The sequence below is a fragment of the Coregonus lavaretus genome (assembly GCF_964263955.1).
Source record: "Coregonus lavaretus genome assembly, chromosome: 26".
Lineage (NCBI taxonomy): Eukaryota > Metazoa > Chordata > Actinopteri > Salmoniformes > Salmonidae > Coregonus > Coregonus lavaretus.
In genome coordinates this window covers 20940550-20962266 of record NC_140013.1, presented here as the reverse complement: position 1 = coordinate 20962266, position 21717 = coordinate 20940550, and the positions used below count along the sequence as shown (strand labels likewise).

At 42.5% G+C, this 21717-nt stretch overlaps 2 protein-coding genes across 3 annotated transcripts in view; both read right to left on the bottom strand.

Moving 5' to 3' along the window:
- Positions 1-4167: 4167 nt before the first annotated feature.
- Positions 4168-4688, bottom strand: LOC311101932 (tubulin beta chain-like; the record flags this gene model as incomplete). Its single annotated transcript, XM_084143175.1, is given in 2 exon segments — positions 4168-4653; positions 4656-4688. Coding segments are annotated over 2 exon segments (519 nt in total).
- Positions 4689-8413: 3725 nt separating this feature from the next.
- LOC311101886 (max-binding protein MNT-like) overlaps positions 8414-21717 on the bottom strand; it is a 42436-nt gene continuing 29132 nt past the window's right edge. For both annotated transcript variants that reach the window (XM_084143120.1, XM_084143121.1), the window contains 2 exons: positions 14961-15153; positions 8414-11699 (listed from right to left, as the gene is read on the bottom strand). In XM_084143120.1, coding sequence (XP_083999246.1) covers positions 10843-11699; positions 14961-15153 — 1050 coding nt within the window. In that variant the 3' untranslated portion in view covers positions 8414-10842. The remainder of the gene's footprint in view (positions 11700-14960; positions 15154-21717) is intronic.

Here is a 21717-nt window from a genome sequence, read left to right as displayed (position 1 = left end):
CCACCATAATTTGCAAATAAATTCATTAAAAATCCTACAATGTGATTTTCTGGATTTTTTTTTCTCAATTTGTCTGTCATAGTTGACGTGTACCTATGATGAAAATTACAGGCCTCTCTCATCTTTTTAAGTGGGAGAACTTGCACGATTGGTGGCTGACTAAATACTTTTTTTCCCCACTGTATCGGGTATGCTCTGGTCTCTGAACAGTGAGCATGTCATGTAAGGTGTCCAGGAATGCAATAATGTGTGCAGTGTTGTATGGGCCTAAGGTTTCTTTTGTTTTGTTTTTGTTTTTTATGTGTTAATTTTGTATAGTTAATTTTTTGTTTGTTTGTTTAAAAAAAAAAAAATTTTAACCATGTTTATTTTATTGCGGGTATAATAAAAAATAAAGTACAGCCAAAGGTTGCCAGATACAGGAAACATGAAAAGTGAAAAAGCAACACCAGTCAGATGTATTTTTATTTTTTTTTCAACCATATTTCTTTTATTGCGGGTATAATAAAAAATTAAGTACAGCCAAAGGTTGCCAGATACAGGAAACATGAAAAGTGAAAAAGCAACACCAGTCAGATGTATTTTTTATTATTATTTTTCAACCATGTTTCTTTTATTGCGGGTATAATAAAAAATTAAGTACAGCCAAAGGTTGCCAGATACAGGAAACATGAAAAGTGAAAAAGCAACACCAGTCAGATGTATATATATATATTTTTTTAACCATTTTTCTTTTATTGCGGGTATAATAAAAAATAAAGTACAGCCAAAGGTTGCCAGATACAGGAAACATGAAAAGTGAAAAAGCAACACCAGTCAGATGTATTATTATTTTATTTTTTCAACCATGTTTCTTTTATTGCGGGTATAATAAAAAATAAAGTACAGCCAAAGGTTGCCAGATACAGGAAACATGAAAAGTGAAAAAGAAACACCAGTCAGATGTTTCACAAGGAAAGAAAACTGACGAAAGTGTTTATTCACACTCATCAAAACCAAGACAAAGTCAGAACACAAAATAGTAATTTCACAAAAAAAAGAAAAACAATCAGCCTACATCATGTCGTCTTTCTGGGTCCGGCCACAAAATTTCGTCCACATCGCATGCGATATCCTCCAGTCCAAGGCACCGGGGAAAATATCTCCTTGAATGCCGTATCCAGGCCTGACATGATGCCTGGTCAATATCTCCACATGCCTCCTCCATTGCCTGTAAAAGGGCTACCTGTTGATGAGGATGACGGTCGTACACTTTCCAGCGCCAGGCAGAGAAGAACTCCTCGATGGGATTTAAGAATGGAGAGTATGGAGGGAGGTTGAGTCCCATGAAGAATGGTTGTTTTGTAAACCAGTTGCGGACCAAAGCAGCCCTATGGAAACTAACATTGTCCCATATGATGACATACAGTGGGGAAAAAAAGTATTTAGTCAGCCACCAATTGTGCAAGTTCTCCCACTTAAAAAGATGAGAGAGGCCTGTAATTTTCATCATAGGTACACGTCAACTATGACAGACAAAATGAGAAAAAAAAATCCAGAAAATCACATTGTAGGATTTTTTATGAATTTATTTGCAAATTATGGTGGAAAATAAGTATTTGGTCAATAACAAAAGTTTTTCAATACTTTATTATATACCCTTTGTTGGCAATGACACAGGTCAAACGTTTTCTGTAAGTCTTCACAAGGTTTTCACACACTGTTGCTGGTATTTTGGCCCATTCCTCCATGCAGATCTCCTCTAGAGCAGTGATGTTTTGGGGCTGTTGCTGGGCAACACAGACTTTCAACTCCCTCCAAAGATTTTCTATGGGGTTGAGATCTGGAGACTGGCTAGGCCACTCCAGGACCTTGAAATGCTTCTTACGAAGCCACTCCTTCGTTGCCCGGGCGGTGTGTTTGGGATCATTGTCATGCTGAAAGACCCAGCCACGTTTCATCTTCAATGCCCTTGCTGATGGAAGGAGGTTTTCACTCAAAATCTCACGATACATGGCCCCATTCATCCTTTCCTTTACACGGATCAGTCGTCCTGGTCCCTTTGCAGAAAAACAGCCCCAAAGCATGATGTTTCCACCCCCATGCTTCACAGTAGGTATGGTGTTCTTTGGATGCAACTCAGCATTCTTTGTCCTCCAAACACGACGAGTTGAGTTTTTACCAAAAAGTTCTATTTTGGTTTCATCTGACCATATGACATTCTCCCAATCCTCTTCTGGATCACCCAAATGCACTCTAGCAAACTTCAGACGGGCCTGGACATGTACTGGCTTAAGCAGGGGGACACGTCTGGCACTGCAGGATTTGAGTCCCTGGCAGCGTAGTGTGTTACTGATGGTAGGCTTTGTTACTTTGGTCCCAGCTCTCTGCAGGTCATTCACTAGGTCCCCCCGTGTGGTTCTGGGATTTTTGCTCACCGTTCTTGTGATCATTTTGACCCCACAGGGTGAGATCTTGCGTGGAGCCCCAGATCGAGGGAGATTATCAGTGGTCTTGTATGTCTTCCATTTCCTAATAATTGCTCCCACAGTTGATTTCTTCAAAGAAAGCTTCTTACCTATTGCAGATTCAGTCTTCCCAGCCTGGTGCAGGTCTACAATTTTGTTTCTGGTGTCCTTTGACAGCTCTTTGGTCTTGGCCATAGTGGAGTTTGGAGTGTGACTGTTTGAGGTTGTAGACAGGTGTCTTTTATACTGATAACAAGTTCAAACAGGTGCCATTAATACGGGTAACGAGTGGAGGACAGAGGAGCCTCTTAAAGAAGAAGTTACAGGTCTGTGAGAGCCAGAAATATTTCTTGTTTGTAGGTGACCAAATAATTATTTTCCACCATAATTTGCAAATAAATTCATTAAAAATCCTACAATGTGATTTTCTGGATTTTTTTTTCTCAATTTGTCTGTCATAGTTGACGTGTACCTATGATGAAAATTACAGGCCTCTCTCATCTTTTTAAGTGGGAGAACTTGCACGATTGGTGGCTGACTAAATACTTTTTTTCCCCACTGTATCGGGTATGCTCTGGTCTCTGAACAGTGAGCATGTCATGTAAGGTGTCCAGGAATGCAATAATGTGTGCAGTGTTGTATGGGCCTAAGGTTTCTTTTGTTTTGTTTTTGTTTTTTATGTGTTAATTTTGTATAGTTAATTTTTTGTTTGTTTGTTTAAAAAAAAAAAAAATTTAACCATGTTTATTTTATTGCGGGTATAATAAAAAATAAAGTACAGCCAAAGGTTGCCAGATACAGGAAACATGAAAAGTGAAAAAGCAACACCAGTCAGATGTATTTTTATTTTTTTTTCAACCATATTTCTTTTATTGCGGGTATAATAAAAAATTAAGTACAGCCAAAGGTTGCCAGATACAGGAAACATGAAAAGTGAAAAAGCAACACCAGTCAGATGTATTTTTTATTATTATTTTTCAACCATGTTTCTTTTATTGCGGGTATAATAAAAAATTAAGTACAGCCAAAGGTTGCCAGATACAGGAAACATGAAAAGTGAAAAAGCAACACCAGTCAGATGTATATATATATATTTTTTTAACCATTTTTCTTTTATTGCGGGTATAATAAAAAATAAAGTACAGCCAAAGGTTGCCAGATACAGGAAACATGAAAAGTGAAAAAGCAACACCAGTCAGATGTATTATTATTTTATTTTTTCAACCATGTTTCTTTTATTGCGGGTATAATAAAAAATAAAGTACAGCCAAAGGTTGCCAGATACAGGAAACATGAAAAGTGAAAAAGCAACACCAGTCAGATGTATTTTTTTTTTTTTCAACCATGTTTCTTTTATTGTGGGTATAATAAAAAATAAAGTACAGCCAAAGATTGTCAGATACAGGAAACATTAAAAGTGAAAAAGCAACACCAGTCAGATTATTATTTTATTTTTTTTCAACCATGTTTCTTTTATTGCGGGTATAATAAAAAATAAAGTACAGCCAAAGGTTGCCAGATACAGGAAACATGAAAAGTGAAAAAGCAACACCAGTCAGATGTTTTTTTTTTTTTTTTTTTTAACCATGTTTCTTTTATTGCGGGTATAATAAAAAATAAAGTACAGCCAAAGGTTGCCAGATACAGGAAACATGAAAAGTGAAAAAGCAACACCAGTCAGATGTATATATATATATTTTTTTTTTAAACCATGTTTATTTTATTGCGGGTATAATAAAAAATTAAGTACAGCCAAAGGTTGCCAGATACAGTCTGCAGTCTTGACGTTGTTGGGGATCCATTTAACGAAGTAGCTGCTGTTCTTGTTCTGTACGTTCAGCATTTGCTCGTCCACCTCCTTCATGGACATGCGCCTGCGGAAGACTGCAGCCACCGTGAGGTAACGGCCGTGACGAGGGTCGCAGGCTGCCATCATGTTCTTCGAGTCAAACATCTGCCGAGTGAGCTCTGGAACCGTCAGGGCTCTGTACTGCTGGCTGCCCCTGCTGGTGAGGGGGGCAAAGCCGGGCATGAAGAAGTGGAGACGGGTGAAGGGCACCATGTTGACTGCCAGTTTGCGCAGGTCAGCGTTGAGCTGGCCGGGGAAGCGAAGGCAGGTGGTGACCCCGCTCATGGTCGCAGACACCAGGTGGTTGAGTTCTCCGTAGGTGGGCGTGGTGAGTTTGAGGGTACGGAAGCAGATGTCGGGTAGAGCGCCTCGTTGTCGATACAGCAGAGCATATGAGCGGAGTGGAGCGGTGAGAATCTCAGCTCCTCGCTCACGGAGTTGTTCACCCCTCCGCTCCCCCCGCTCAAAGCCACATCAGGCCAGTCCGCTCATTATCGGTCAGCGCTCAACGCAGTTTGCATCGCGCTCCACTCAAATCGCCCCCGCTCACTCCAAAAAAGGAACGAAATCTGCATGTATTTCACTTTTAGCTTAAACCACAGCCTTACTTTATCTCCCCGAATTTGTTGCATACAGACTCATCTCGGATTATCCATTCTGTCTTGAAACGGGGATCTAACACTGACGCTAAAATGAGATGTTAATCAGTATAGTATATTCCATAGCGAATTGACACGTTGTTTGCCAATGTTTCTGCAAAAGCAGCGATGCCCATTGGAAGTGCAGCGTGAGTGTAATCGGTGAGCAGGGATTTGATTTCTGTGACAGCAGGGAGGATCATCCCCAGGTTCCCCAGCTCCTTCTGCATTTTGTCTGTGAGGTCTGCTAGTGGTGTCAGCACACGGACACGGGGGGGGGGGGGGGGGGGTGTAGCCCGGTGGGGGGGGGGGTGTAGCCCGGTTGAGCTGCGCTGGCGAAGTGTTGCATCCCTTCGCGTTCTCCTTTACTCAGCGGTTCATAGTCCATGAAAATCATTTTTAAAAATGCTACATCCAGCTCTCTTTTTCTCTCCCTTGTTATGGTTGGCCCTTTGCCTGCAGTGAATAAACTTTTGAATTCCTCAACGCTTTTCTCTTGTTGCTGCTGCTGCTCCTCGCTCTATAAAATACAAATTCTTGGACGACACAAATTAAATTAAACAGATGGATTCTGGGTCAGGCTTGAGCATGCTTCAGACTCTTGGTGTGAGCGAGCGAAATTGGAGCGGGACATAGGGCGACGCTCCGTCCTTTTAAAAATGCCGCTCTGCGCTCTGTTCAAAATCCGTCCGCTCACGCTCCACGCTCGCTCCCGCTCAACTCCGCTCATATGCTCTGCGATACAGTAGGTCTCGTCTGTGTTCTCTACCTGGGGCCTAAGGTTGCATGATGGTGAACAACACCATTTTGGCTTATAGCTGCACACATGGTTATGTTACCACCACGTTATCCTGGGACATTGATGATGGCACGGTGTCCAATAATGTTCCTTCCACGTCTCCTGGTTTTACTGAGGTTAAAACCGGCCTCATCTACAAAAAGTAGCTCATGTCCCATGGCATCTGCTTCTAGTTCCATCACTCTCTGGACAAGACAAAACAAATGCAACACATCAGGCCCATGCACAGCACTACAGTATGCACTTCCAAATTCAGAACCAATGACACTATAGCTTACCTGCACATAGTCATATCGCAGTTGCTTTACACGTTCTGTGTTTCTCTCGAAAGGAACTCTGTAAATTTGCTTCATTCTTATTCTGTGGCGCGCAAGTACACGACTTAGTGCAGAAATACTTACACTGTGTATATTTTGAAAGATGGTGTCATTATCAATTATGCGCTGCTGTATTTCGCGCAGTCTTATTGCATTATTGGCAATCATCATGTTCACTATATGGGTCTCTTGCTCTGGAGTGAACATTCTTCCTCTGCCCCCAACATCTGGACGTCTAGCAATTCTGTAAAGTAACAATTTCAGTATTTTTGCATGTATGGTACTGTTGTGTTTCTCATTAGAGTATGGCAGTGCTACAAAGTAGTTACCGATTCTCATTTCGAAATGTCCTAATGATGCTTGCCACAGTGTAGCGGCTCAAATTAGGCTGAACCCGTTGGCCAGCTTCCCTCAGGGTCATCCCATGGTTGATGACATGGTCCACTATTGTAGCTCTGATGTCATCAGTTATTCTATTTCTTACTCTTCTTACCCTTCCTCTTTCCCCTCCTCGTCCTCTTCTTGCTCCTCCTTGTCCTCTTCCTCTAACTTCCTCTAACCCTCTCGCTTCTTCAACTCCACGTCCTCTTCCTCCAACTTCTTCAACTCCACGTCCTCTCCCTCGGCCTCTTCGGCCTCCTCTGATTCTCACTCTTCTCCCTCTTACTGCTCCTTCCATTGTACTCCACACAGACAGCTTACCTGTGGCTTATTTATAGTGCTTAGGCTGATTGCAAAGTGAACTAATTATCTACAACAGTTTTCACATGTGCAAGTGTGCCAGACAGTTGGCAAAATAGTGTTAATGATAGCCATACATGTGTATAATTTTGCTAGTAGTGTGTTGGAAATTTGGTAATTGAGTGTAAGCAGTGAGTTGTGTTTAAAGTTCTGCAAAAAGAGTGTTGTGCAGTGAATTGTGCCTACAGTTTTGCAAAGTGTGTGTTACAAAATTGTAAACTGAGTGCAAAGCAGTGTTTGTGCTTTTAGTTTTGCAAACTCAGTGAGTGGTTTTGCTATACATATTAATAGTTTTAGAAATTGTGCTACAAGAATCACGATTAGCGCTTAAGCATTCAGAAAAAACTGTAAAAGCGGCAGTGCAAAACCCACGATTGGACTGAATCCTGGCCCAAATGGACAAGTTCAGGCACTAACTCCCTGTTTAAGTTTTTTGTTTGTTTCTACTGAACACGACCCAAGAGGAGAAAATGGCAGCCTTGAGCTAACTATGTGCCAGCCAAGAGACGCTGGCCTGGGGACCAAGCAGACAGGACAAGGCCCATATTCTGCCGGAGGTCAGGGGGTTAGAGAATGACAGGGTCACTTCAGTGAGGTGCCTGCTTGTTTGTGTGTATAGTGTCTGTTATAGAGGTGTCTGACGTAGCAGGCCTTCATTCATGGGTGATATTTTTCCTCAGACTTCTTGATGATGATGTTGATTGTGGACAGTAAGTATGCACCCACTCTTTTGAAGTACATTAAGTAGATACATTTGAGTGGATGATTTTGTTATAGTAGTTATATTATACACTCAAAGCAAGAGAAATTGTAATGGTCATTTAGGTATTTTCCACTCCCATGTTTCCCCAAGACTTTTGGCTTTAAACATCGTTTTGTGTGTATTTGTATTTATTTTCCTCAGGTGCAAATGTCAGAGGTCATTCACAAGGAACAAGTAATGAGAGAGAAAAAAATATTCATTTGTTTTGATTGTATTAGTGTCATATGAATATGCCAGAAAAATGAATTTACGTTTCAATCAGAATAAAATATTTTTATTTCAGAATCTCTTTGTAAGCAACATTGGACACTGATTCTATTTTTTCTATTTACTTGCTTGTTTTATCCTCCTCCTGGCCATCAAAGCTTCACCTAGAGATCAAGTCCAAAATCGCACACCAGAACATAGATAGGAAATAAGGTTTTGTTTCCATTTTGTTTTATAAGAATGTTGTCCTACTACTTTTTGGAATATATTTGTAATAAATAACTTTGGCCGGGATTCAATCCGAGCGCAGATTTGGACAATGCGCTAATTAAAGGTATTTTCCGATTGAGCCGACATATGCAGCGTTTACCGTGAATGTGGGCTCTGAAAACACAGGAACATTGCCTTTAAAAAGTGCATTGTGGACAAAGCGCGCTCGGATTGAATCCGGGCCTTTATAAAGTCATTGAGGAAGAGAAAGTATGCAATAAATTGTAATACAATAATAAAAAAGGAAATAACGTCTTGGCTCTCCATTCTAGACATTTTCTACTACTCTTACTTTGTATTTCGATAGTGTTGCTTAGTGAGCCTACCACGATTCTTTACACACCCTAAAAATGTAATCAATGAAATTGACCAAAGCAAGATGTTTTTATAAATGTAATAAGATTTATTAAGTATCTTAAGCATTTTCCACATATGCATTTAAATGATTTTCCTCTTTTTACATAATGGACAATTAGATCTAAAAACAGCCCAAAATGTACAGGCAATATAGAACTTACTTTCTCCATAGGGAAAACACATACATATATATATATATATATATATATATCAATGTTGTGGAAGGTCAGTGAAAACTCCACTGTGGTATACAGTACTGTACATGGTCCCAGAAAACAGCTGGCATAAAAATCTACATATGAACCCAAATCACCAATCTACATGCAAAAACAGGCAACAGTCACATTTTTAAAATACACAAAATCCATTCTTGAATGTGTACATACATACTGTTCCATTCCACACACAAGATTGATTATTTTTTTAACAGAGCAAAATGTTAAATGACTTCTCTACCATGTCCTCTTCCTCTCTCTCACAGACACACACGTAAAAACATTCAGATTAAGTGAAGAGGGACAGTCGCTTGCTGTTTTTGCGAGTGCTATGTACAGTTGTAAACCAGTTTTGCTTTAATTGGGGTTATTAAGTATCAGATCAAAGTGCTGGAAGTTAAAAGTTGAATCTCAGCTACACAGGTCGTGTCATAATAGTGCAGTGGAAAGCTAACATGAGAATCTAGATTATAACAGTTGATATACCAAGCAGCCTGATAATTAATATGGGTGGTGGAAAAAGAGGATAAGATGTCGTAGGTGACTGCCTTACCATGCCGTTTAACCCCAAACTGCCACATTCACTTAAATGCTCTACCATGGCACTGCCGAAGGCCTTAGTTTTCAACTGCTGCAACACAATAAACAAGACATGCCTCACTATATACCTCCTTTATTACACATACAGATATACTCCAGGAACAGTTTGCAGTGATTGTGCCTGCTATGATGGCTCCTGCTCTGCCATTAGTAAAAAAATATATATAATCGTGGCAATATGTAGTCACTTGTTTTACTCCTGTGCTAAATTGAGTGGTTGTTCAGTTTTGTGAAAAGTCCTCAGTTACACTTTACATCACCTGGTTCAGATGCACATGGTGGAACTGGTAATGCCGGCATTTGGGTTTGATTCCGGCTTGGACCACACAAACTGAATATATGTTATTACAAACTAGTATGCTCAATGACCATTCATTGTCTCGTTTTACATGCAGTTGTGTTTTTTTACCAGCAGGGGAAGCCTGTGGAACATGCAGTAATTTGACAGCGCTGCAGTGGGAGCAGAAAGGTCCTGTTTTAGGTTTCACTCCACAGCCATGTGCCTGGGTAGAGGGAAGGGGAGGTCCCAGCAATCATGTCCTCAATGTGCTCCTTTATGTCGCTTAGTTGTTAGAGCACACACACTGATCCCATGCTGACGTGCCAACACCCACCAATCACACACAGCCAGAGAGCCAGTCTCTCTGACCCCGATTCAGCCTGTCTGAAATTGGACGCTTTGCCTTCTGGTCACATCAAGGCCCGTATCCACAAAGTGTCTCAGAGTAGGAGTGTTTATCTAGTATCAGCTTAGCCTTTTAAATTCTAACAAATAAGATTATATGGGCAGATCCTAGATCAGCACAACGATGATTTGTGGATACAGGCCCTGGCCTCTGGTAGCAGCGGTAGACTTCAGTTAAATCTAATATCTTGGTGCTTTCATAAGAGAAAATAGTGGCACCACCACAGTCATTAGTAGTGTGGTTTGTAAATACTCTTGGCTGTGGAATCCATGACCCTGTACCAGAAATATAAAAACTGGTCTTGAGGGAAAATATGCAGGTCTGACTGCCTTTGACATTGGATGACACCCTTCTCTCACTATTAGCTACTGTTTTGCTTCTGTATATATGAATACGGAAGAGGGACAGACAATGTCTTCATGTGATTCTCTCGACTGTATCGTATACAATATCACACACCATCAACATGATCATCCTGGACATCACACTCAGCCTAACAACATTTGCTGTCTTTCACCTCATAATATAAATATATCTTTATAATGGTTATTTATTTTTTATGTACGTTTTTTATAGTTTATTTTAGGAATGTTCTGAGTTACTTATTGACAGCTGTAATGCCTCAGGTTAGTTAATAATGCAGTTTGTGAATCATCAGTGAATATGAGGACTTGCGTCTTGCGTTCAGTATGAAGACTTTTGCATTTGTTTGTCAGTACAGTAGTCCTGGTGCCTGCCTCACTCTGGGCCTACTTCAGTTTCCCTTGGCTCTGAGTCTGGGCTGGCTCCTGATCCTGTCCGGCTGGTCTGCTCTGGGGCCGATGGTCTCCAGGTCTAGAGGTCTGTCTCCGACCTCGGCCCGACTCTGGCCACCTGCCTGTTCATGTAGCTTGGTTCTCAGGCTAGCTTCAGGATGGCTCTGGCCTGGTTATGGCTCTGGCCTGGTTCAGAGATCAGGCTAGCTTCAGAGTGCTAACGGGGAATGAGGGCATGGTCACCATAGTTACAGGGTTCAGCAGCTGTGGGTGATGTGTCACCACCTGGGCACCAACTGCCGTCTGCTTTCCCACAATGGTGGTTGTGCCCTGGTTGGGGGCAGTACCATTGACCTGGGCATGGGTGAGTGTATGGGTGATGTGGCCCACCATGGCTGGCTGCGTGACAGCCACAGACTGGGGGTAGATGGTGGGTAGATGGTGCTGGCCCAGGTGAGTAACAGGGTGTACGGTGATGTGTCCGATGGGCTGGTGGTGGTGGTGCCCTGGGGCCAGCTGCATGGAGGTTGAGGAGGAGGGGGCTAGATGGGTGATGTGCTTGGCTCCTCCAGATGAAGCCTGGGCCTGGATGACGTGGTTGACGGCCTGAATGACGGAGGCGTGGGAAGCCGAGGCGTGGGCGATGACCGTGGGCTGGAGGCTGGGTGCCTTTACCATGTGAGTGTGAGCGGGGGCAGTCACCATGTGTGTGTGGGCCGGGAAGAGGGTGCTAGGGGAGCTTACGATGTGTGTGTGAGCCGATAGGAGGGTCTGGATAGGGGTGGTGGTGATGCTGGATGTTGGGGTGGAGAACGTAGCCGAGACAGGCAGGGCTGACAGCGGGTGTGGGTGAAGCAGGGGCTGGGGGTACATCTGGGTCTTGTGTTGGATGGAGATGTGTTGGGTGAGGATGGAGGTTGTGGGGGTTATGGTAGTAGGGGTCACAGTCTTGTACAACTCGGGCTGCATGGCTTGTTGAGGCATGGTGGGTAAGGCTGTTGGCGCTGCAGGAACATTCTCTTCATCCATGTCGTCATTCATGATGTCTTCACCCTCTGTGACACAGATAGAAAGAATGCTCATGTTAATAACGTTACGCTTGATAACATCGCAGATATGATCGCTTTGTACATTCTTAAAACACTGTAGGAACAAGTGTAGGTGGGTCTTTCTATAAATAAAAGTGGCCAATGTGTGACATTGGGATCAACATTTCAAAATGGTTTGAAACAAAAATAAAAAGGATTGTCATGAAGTTCCACATGTGTACTTAGAGGAATGAAAGTGCATATATGCAAATGGTCCCATAACTCCACCTATATAACAACATAGGTCTAGGACTATACATCCTTTAAGCAGGGTTCATACAGACATTGGCAAGTCAAATTCAAGGACTTTTTACAAGCACCTAATTGTAATGGTCAAGGACCTCAACGGTATACAATTTTATAATGTATATAATTGTAAATACAGGGCCTAATATAGAACCCACCCCCAGAAAGCAAAACCTGTCAAAAAACGTAGGCCATTACCAATATGAATAATGCATTTTTTAAGCCTTGCCAATGCATTGATATTCAAATTATTATTACATTCTAAAATATGTGAGAATAATGTGGACATTGCCTAACTAATTAGATTGGATGCATGCATGGCCATTTTTCTGTAGCCTATGTGGCCGACACAGGCACACATCATAAAGTCATGAATAGCGGTATCATTAACCTCACCATTTTAATCTCACCATCGCTGTTTTTATAATGAGAAAAACAGGTTCCTTTTTTAAATGGAAGGATTTCTATGGAAAGCCAACATTAGATGTTGTCGTCCTCATAATTTCTGAGCTCCAAATTCAAGTTCAAGTAGGCTACTTCAAGCCCCTTGTATTGTTTAAAATTGCTGTTCTAACATGGAAAACAAAATGAATGTCATGTTATTTCAATAGCAGATCATATTATGAATAAGCCCACTAGGCTATGTAATTTGTTGTCATTATATCCAGAATAATGAATAGGAATAGCGTTGGGTGTTGCACAATAGTCTATCCTACACTTGTGCACAGTAGACTGTGTCCAATCCAAGGCACAAAAACATATGAAAACATGAACTTATTACCTTGACGCTTTTTCTTTTAAATCTAAATGAGACCCTGCTGTAAATCAAGCAGACAGATTATCAACATCAATCCGGTCTTCACAGGTGTATCGCATGAGACACAAAAATATTCTGGATATTCCTTGCGGACACCTTTATTCCAGCACTTGAGCTGTTGTTGCATCGCATGCGCTGTCACTTGACTGTCATTCGGAAAATTCCTTCCTGGATCAGGTGATGTGTGAAAATATCACGGAGTAAATAATCAGCTGGACACCAAATGCGCATCCAACAAGTATTATGCATAATTATTGAAGAACCACATTAATGATAGTATCGATTTAGGTTTTAAGTATCATGGTAAGGTGACTCTTTCGGTTAGAAGCGTTCACATTTGACAATGCATACATTATTTAGAATTTGAGTGCCCATGACAACTGTTTTCACCCCGTAACATAAGGAGACACAAAATATTATGCGTTTACACTGCATTTCTGAGATCTCTATACAAAAAAAACTGTCTGACAGCTAGATCCAGGATTCTTACAGGGTTCAGGTTCAATGTCTAATTTAACTGATTAATGGTTAATATCTGATATAATGACAACTTACACTGCCATAAATGCAACGACAGAAAAGTAATGTTTTATGTCACACGATTTTGAACAAATCCATCAAGACGCCAACCATGATAAAGGGTTAAACATACTCGTGAATTTGATTGAATATAGCTATAATCCCCCTTATATCTTAAACCAGTTAAATGTAACTAAATGTAATCTACGTAATCCCCAAAAGTAATTATTTATCATGAGGGCCATAAACAATAACTAGTAATGCTGCATACTCCAAGAAAGGTTCAAATCTCAGCTTTCTGGTAAGAAACTGTTATAAATTGCTGAGGTGTGGTCACTTTTGAGGACACAAGTTTAAGTACAAAGTAAAAATATGAAAATGAAATATTTTATGATTTCCTATTCAACAAAACTGTATGAATAAGGCTTGAAATGACTTATGCTTTTTAAATATAGTATAATCTAATTATAAAACGACTAACTATAAGATTTCACCTTAACTGTAAAATACATATTTTCTAAAGGACTCTTGATCAAAATGTCTGCCCCCATCGCTGTGAACTTTACAGTGCTCTAGCTTGGCTTCCTGAACTCGTTAGGAACTCGCATTTCATCTCATATAAATTATGTCCGTCTATGACATACAGAAAGTGTTTTTTGTTTAAAATTATTTTAGATTACTGGCTATAAATCGATCTCTGAATGTGCTACAGCGACGAAACCACTCTCTCCTGCTGCGCTATGATGTAAGGATTCCAGGCATATATTGTTAGTGGCTGTGACGTAGGGTTCAGCAAGGAGTTGATGGACAGTCGGAAGAGCGAATGAAATAGTAGGAGGGACATCCCAGCTTCAAGTGGTGTCAGATTTCACATCCTGCTTCACACAGGCAAAATATACATACTCCTGTGTCAGTGAGAATCAGGGCTACCGTTCAATGCAAGCCATTTCGAGCTATGGTGTCCATAGATCGATTTGTAAGCAAAAATGACGGTCGGAACCGGTACCAGAACCACGCAGGTTCCCAAAACAGGGGACTTTAAATCTAAGAGGTTTAATGTAATGACATGAAATAAATTAGCAGATTATTATCAATGAATTATTAACAGCTGTAACAAGTAGTTCCGTGTAAGAAATCCCCACTGGTAACCTAGTTTATAGAAAGACCCAGGTACACATTACAAGTACCCGAGTGGCGCAGTGGTCTCCCAAGTGGTCTCTTAAGTGGCGCAGTGGTCTAAGGCACTGCTAGCTGTGCCACTAGAGATCCTGGTTTGAATCCAGGCTCTGTCGTAGCCGGCCGTGACCGGGAGACCCATGAGGCGGCGAATAATTGGCCCAGTGTCGTCCAGGGTAGGGGAGGGAATGGCCGGCAGGGATGTAGCTCAGTTGGTAGAGCATGGCGTTTGCAACGCCAGGGTTGTGGGTTTGATTCCCACGGGGGGCCAGTATGAAAAAAATAAAATAATGTATGCACTCACTAACTGTAAATTGCTCTGGATAAGAGCGTCTGCTAAATGACTAAAATGTAAATGTAAGTACGGTTACTGTAAAGTACTTGGTGACAACCGCTTAGTGTCATTATTTATTTATAAACGGCTTTCTAAATTAATTTGATTGCTTGATTAATCGATTGATTGAGCGTACCTGAGGCAGTAGAGGTAGAAGCCTGGTCGTCTTCTGGTTGAACAGTCTGTCTGAGAACACGGTCGATCTCCATGACATTCATCCACTGGCTCAGCTCGTTCTTCAGCTCAGCCAATCGCTGCTGAGTAGCGATCTTCTCCCGCGCCAGTCTCTCCATCTCATGCTCGTACTCCTTCTCCTTGCGCTTCAACGTCTGTAAGATGCAGAGGAAGAGAGGAAAGGTTTGAACACACACTACAAACACATTTATAATGGGACAATCAAATATTTCAGAGAGAGCTTGCTTTCATTCTGTAATTTTATTATAATAAAACTTTGAACTGAAGTTTCACGTTCCACACAAATTCTTCAATAGAACCAGTAATATCAACATTTTCACTCTTGGCTGGATACTATTCCAGGTGTCATTGGTCCTCAATGTGTACATTGAGAGTTTACCCATTCATAATATATCAATGCCGTATGTCATAAAACTCCCCATTTGCGTTCATGTAAAGTAAAAGCTCTAATAAAAAAACATCTGCTATCCAGACCTGTGTTGTTTTAGCAACAGCCACATGCATAAACCATTTTTCTCTTCTAAATCAACTTGACAAACAAGCTGCTCCTTATCAGTGTATTCGTTACGCTGGTCACTTCCTTGTCTGTGACAGTACATCACACAACCAACGAATAACCACTATTTCCTGACCCCATGGTCTCCACTTCATCTATCAATGTTGAGACAGACACAGGCCTATATACACTCTCTGACCAAGAGATCCTTCTCTCTCCCTGTACAGAAACGATGTCAATGTTATATAACCGTCAAAACGACACCACGGCCACATCCCGAGTGTTTACATAGATAATGCAGTATTAAGATCATGTTTCTTCAGAAGGTCATTACTGCATCTACTTCACTTCCACGGTAGGCTGAGCTGGATTCCAGAGGAGCAGAGGAAAATCCCCCCTGGGAACACTTACTAATACTCTCTGAGTGTGGCAGTACTGTTGTTAGACCCAAGAATCAACATCCTCTCAGAGACTGCGTGCGTATGCCTCCTTATGTGGGCCCCTCCCATTTTCCTCTCTGCTCTCCTTGCTAGTCCCCACAATCTTTCTTTCTAAACCACATGGCCAATCATTTACTACTCTGAAAGCATTACTCAAGACCATTTCATAGGACTGACAGCAGTCTAAAAGAAAGTCTTGGGAGAGCCATTTCCATGTCTGAAAAGTTCCATGTCTGTTGCTTCCTTTGACTGGACGAGCAGAAGCAACACAGACATTAACCTACACCAGCACCATGACCGGGCAGGCAACATGACTGTGTGAAAGGAAGAGCAGACACAGAGACACATGGATAGAGGGAGGGAGTACGGAAAGAGGGAGGCGCTGGGCAGTGCCTCTTTGACCCAGTTTATCTTTTCTGGTCAGCTGACACAGGCCTGACAAAACAGGCTGTAGTGGGCGGAGCAGGTCTGTACAGAGTGAGAGCAGCAGGGATAGAGATTATACTGTCTGTCTGTCTGCCTGGGAGACAGAAAACAACTAGGAAGAACACCATGATGGAGTCTGCCGGGACACGAAACCTTTATATTGACTTTGAGTTTCACTCTTCCTCCTCCAGAGGGTATTGCACAATCACAACTAGGTTCACAAGACTATGGATTCACGACTAGCCAATCAGGGCGAGGCTAAGAAGACTATAAATGACAACTAGCCAATCAGCATGAGGCTAAGAAGACTAGAATCACGACTAGCCAATCAGGACAAGGCTAAGGCGACTGGACTCATCTATGACTCAGAGCCATAAAGCTGTGTGCTCACAGACCTGGACTTCCTGTATCTGTGTATAATGTAGCTGTGTGTGTGAGACTAGGTACACATACTATTATTGTACAATTGCTATACAGTATGGAAGTATAAACAGATGTAAAGGCCAATTGCGGGTCTTCAGCCAGGATTAGATAAGATGCTCTGCTGTGCTGTCACTCACACAAATCCAGGCCCCTCACACAAGCATGCACACACTGAAACACACCCCCATTCCTTACTATACATGACCTGTCTAGTCTACACGTGTGAACTGCTCCTTACCCCTGAGGACAGAAAGGAGGTGTGTGTGTGTGACGACACCACGCAGCCTACAGGGCAGGAGAGGTGTGTGTGACGACACCACGCAGCCTGCAGGGCAGGAGAGGTGTGTGTGACGACACCACGCAGCCTACAGGGCAGGAGAGGTGTGTGTGACGACACCACGCAGCCTACAGGGCAGGAGAGGTGTGTGTGACGACACCACGCAGCCTGCAGGGCAGGAGAGGTGTGTGTGACGACACCACGCAGCCTACAGGGCAGGAGAGGTGTGTGTGATGACACTATGCAGCCTATAGGAGAGGAGAGGTGTGTGTGTGTGTGATGAGACTGTTGTGCAGTCTAAAGCTAAAGAAGACCAGATCTGTCATTCTGTCTTGATTTAAATGTTAGTGTAGAGTTAAACTGATTAAGACACCCAATCTGGTGTTGTTTAAGGCTTTATCAGTCCAGTAGAAGGCGTACTGCTGCAGACTCCCCTGACTGGCTGGTGGTGAGTCACCTATGGTCCTAGACAGACCTCAGAGGGAGGTGTGTCTTTGTGTGTCTCATACGGTCTGGTTGGTCTTTACCACCAACATAAAACTCTAGGAATTTTCTCCAATCAGACCCCCCCCCCCCACCCTCTACTCTCAGACCTGTCTGCATTCCTTGTCTCAGCAAATGAATTACTGGAGAGTCCCCCCATTTTGTTGTCACGGCAACAGCTGAAAACCGCCATTGTTTCCATGGCAACCTGTCAAGTGATAAGCAGCACATTGTCCCAGTGCGCCAGTTGTACTGTGGTAGAATATTAAAAAGGCATCAGAAACATACATCAGTGTCAGTGACCAAATAAACAATGCTATAACAACGTTTTAAAAAACAGATGTAGAACGCAGTCATTAAACCAACGCTGTAACACAGAGACAGTCCTATGTGAATGTGAGTGTGGGGGCATGTCTTTTGCAAGCATGCTCATGAACACACAGTGGAATTCTGTGTCTAGTGCTATGACTCATACAGACAGAGAGAGACCGAGCGAGAGAGAGAGAGAGAGATGCTGTATGTACTACCCACTGCTCTACAAACACCCAGACCCACTGAACTCACTCTGGTAGAATGACTATGGCCCCACCTCTGTCACTATGCCAACTGGTAGCTAGCTGCTTCTAGCCATTAATACACCTCTATCTGCTTGCTATACTAGCTGTAGTTGCCATTCATATGCACGGCTGTTCTATACTGTCCTCAGAGAAAGACAAACACATATGCAAGGCAAGCTATACTACTACCACCTAATAACCGCAGTCAATAAAACCCTCACAAACTTTTACAGATGCACAATTGAGAGCATCCTGTCAGGCTGTATCACCGCCTGGTACGGCAACTGCACCGCCCGCAACCGCAGGGCTCTCCAGAGGGTGGTGCAGTCTGCCGAACGCATTACTGGGGGCAAACTACCCGCCCTCCAAGACACCTATAGCACCCGATGTCACAGGAAGGCCAAAAATATAATCAAGGACATCAACCACCCGAGCCACTGCCTGTTCACCCCGCTATCATCCAGAAGGCGAGGTCAGTACAGGTGCATCAAAGCTGGGACAGAGAGAATGAAAAACAGCTTCGATCAAGGCCATCAGACTGTTAAATAGTCATCACTAGCACATTAGAGGCTGCTGCTGCCTATTGAAATCACTGGCCACTTTAAGAAATGGAACACTAGTCACTTTAATAATGTTTACATATCTTGCATTACTCATCTCATATGTATATACTGTATTCTATAATATTATACTGTATCTTAGTCCATGCCACTCTGTCATTGCTTGTCCATATATGTATATATTCTTAAATTCCATTCCTTACTTAGATTTGTGTGTATTGGGTATATGTTGTGAAATTGTTAGATATTACTTGTTAGATTATTACTGCACTGTCGGAGCTAGAAGCACAAGCATTTCACTACACCCGCAATAACATCTGCTAAACACGTGTATGTGAAAAATACAATTTATTTGATTTACACAAGCAAGGATATCTGCCCCTGCCCCCATTCAAGAACAGAGAACACACAGCAACAGCTAGGGTGAGACTAGCTAAAAACAGTGTACCTGATAAACAGGCCAAGAACAGCAGAACACATGACAATAACCCAGAGAAAGCATGGACGCATCTCTTCAGTATCAGCCTGTATTGATCCACCTACTACTACAGTGCATTCGGAAAGTATTCAGACCCCCTTGCCTTTTTCCACATTTTGTTACGTTACAGCCTTATTCTAAAATGGATTACATTGTTTTTTTTCCCCTCATCAATCTACACACAATACCCCATAATGACAAAGCAAAAAACAGGTTTAGACATTTTTGCAAATGTATTAAAAATGTAAAACTGAAATATCACATTTACATAAGTACTCAGACACTTTACTCAGTACTTTGTTGAAGCATCTTTGGCAGTGATTACAGCCTCGAGTCTTCATGGGTATGACACTACAAGCTTGGCACACATGTATTTGGGGAGCTTCTCCCATTCTTCTCTGCAGATCCTCTCAAGCTCTGTCAGGTTGGATGGGGAGCATCGCTGCACAGCTATTTTCAGGTCTCACCAGAGATGTTTGATCGTGTTCAAGTCCGGGCTCTGGCTGGGCCACTCAAGGACATTCAGAGACTTGTCCCGAAACCACTCCTGCGTTGTCTTGGCTGTGTGCTTAGGGTTGTTGTCCTGTTGGAAGGTGAACCTGAGCGCTCTGGAGCAGGTTTTCATCAAGGAGCTTTCTGTACTTTGCGCCACTCATCTTTCCCTCGATCCTGACTAGTCTCCCAGTCCCTGCCGCTGAAAAACATTGGTATTGGCCAGGTGATGATTGGTGCCTGGTTTCCCCCAGACGTGACGCTTGGTATTCAGGCCAAATAGTTCAATCTTGGTTTCATCAGACCAGAGAATCTTGTTTCTCATGGTCTGAGTCCTTTAGGTGCCTTTTGGCAAACTCCAAGTGGGCTGTCATGTGCCTTTTACGTCTGACCACTCTACCATAAAGGCCTGATTGGTGGAGTGCTGCAGAGATGGTTGTCCTTCTGGAAGGTTCTCCCATCTCCACAGAGGAGCTCTAGAGCTCTGTCAGAATGACCATCGGGTTCTTGTTCACCTCCCTGACCAAGGCCCTTCTCCCCCGATTGCTCAGTTTGGCCGGGGGGCAGCTCTAGGAAGAGTCTTGGTGGTTACAAACTTCTTCCATTTAAGAATGATGGAGGCCACTGTGTTCTTGGGGACCTTCAATGCTGCAGAATTTTTTTCGTACCCTTCCCCAGATCTGTGCCTCGACACAATCCTGTCTCGGAGCTCTACGGACAATTCCTTGGACCTCATGGCTTGGTTTTTGCTCTGACATGCACTGTCAACTGTGGGACCTTACATAGACAGGTGTGTGCCTTTCCAAATCATGTCCAATCAATTGAATTTACCACAGGTGGCCCCACCTGTTTTGAGCCCCACATTTATAGCTAAAAAGGTTTGACTGTTTTGCATGTTATTTTGGCATTAATAGGTGTCACATATCAGTTTGCAAACAATGTTAAAATAAAATAAATAATTTAGTCATTAAAGCAGCTTTTTTGCTTTCTTGAGTAAGGCAGCTCCAAAATGCAGGTGTTTCAGCCTAGCTCTGTGCTTTCTGTGGGGGTGGGGCAGCCAGCGGAAAATACGGAGTGTAGGTGAGGGTAATGTTCTCTAGTTGCGCTTTGATTGGCTCAGTGTTCTGTCACTTATGGGGACACTATGTCACTGCCAAGTCTAAGGTAAGAGCTCGAAAATTCAAGCCCCTTGGTTGCTGCCATAGAGTTACATTAGAAGTGCCCCAGTGGCGATTTTAGCATTTAAATCTTTGTCACGTGCAAATGAAACAAAAGCTAATTGTAACCTTGTCTCCCTCTCCCTTTCTCCCCCTCCTCTTCCCTTGTCGTAGCATGGACTGCTTTGTCATAGCTGCATGGCTCTTTTTCTGTGTTTCTAAGGATGGTAGGGACTTTTTTTTTTAGCATGTAAATCTTGGTGGGGCAAATAAAAACAAAAATGTGGGATGCATGCCAGCAAAGCCACTACACAACACAACACTAAACAATACATTAATTGCACTATAACGGTAACAAACAGTGACCACAAACTGTTAGGGCCTACATAAAGCTGTCCCAACAGTAGAGTCCCAACAGCAGTCCCAACACCTTACCACTGCTACACCTGGCTATCAGCGGAGCCTTGTCTGGCAGTGAAACAGTTCATTCAGCATCATTTACTGCCTTTAAAAAAAACATAGCTGATATGGCTGACTTGCTTAAACAAATGTGGTTTCTACTGACAATTGAGATGTACAAACTATGGCATAAGGGGACGAAAAGCGGATAAGAGGCAGTCTGTAATTTCGATTAAGACATTAATGAGCTAGCTAGGACGGACGTAGTCAATATAACTATTTGTTTAGCACTTTTAAAATGTACAGCGACAGAATTCAGAACATGGGCCGTTCTTATAGGTTATAGGCTACATGTGCACCATCAACTCCGAACAGTAGGCGAAATTAAGAGGGGCAAATAGACCAAATTATTAGGTTGAGGCACATGGGCTACTAACATCTTACTACACAACATACACTTAGTATTACTTTCTTAGCTACAGTGTACATATCTCCCTGGCAAATTACATC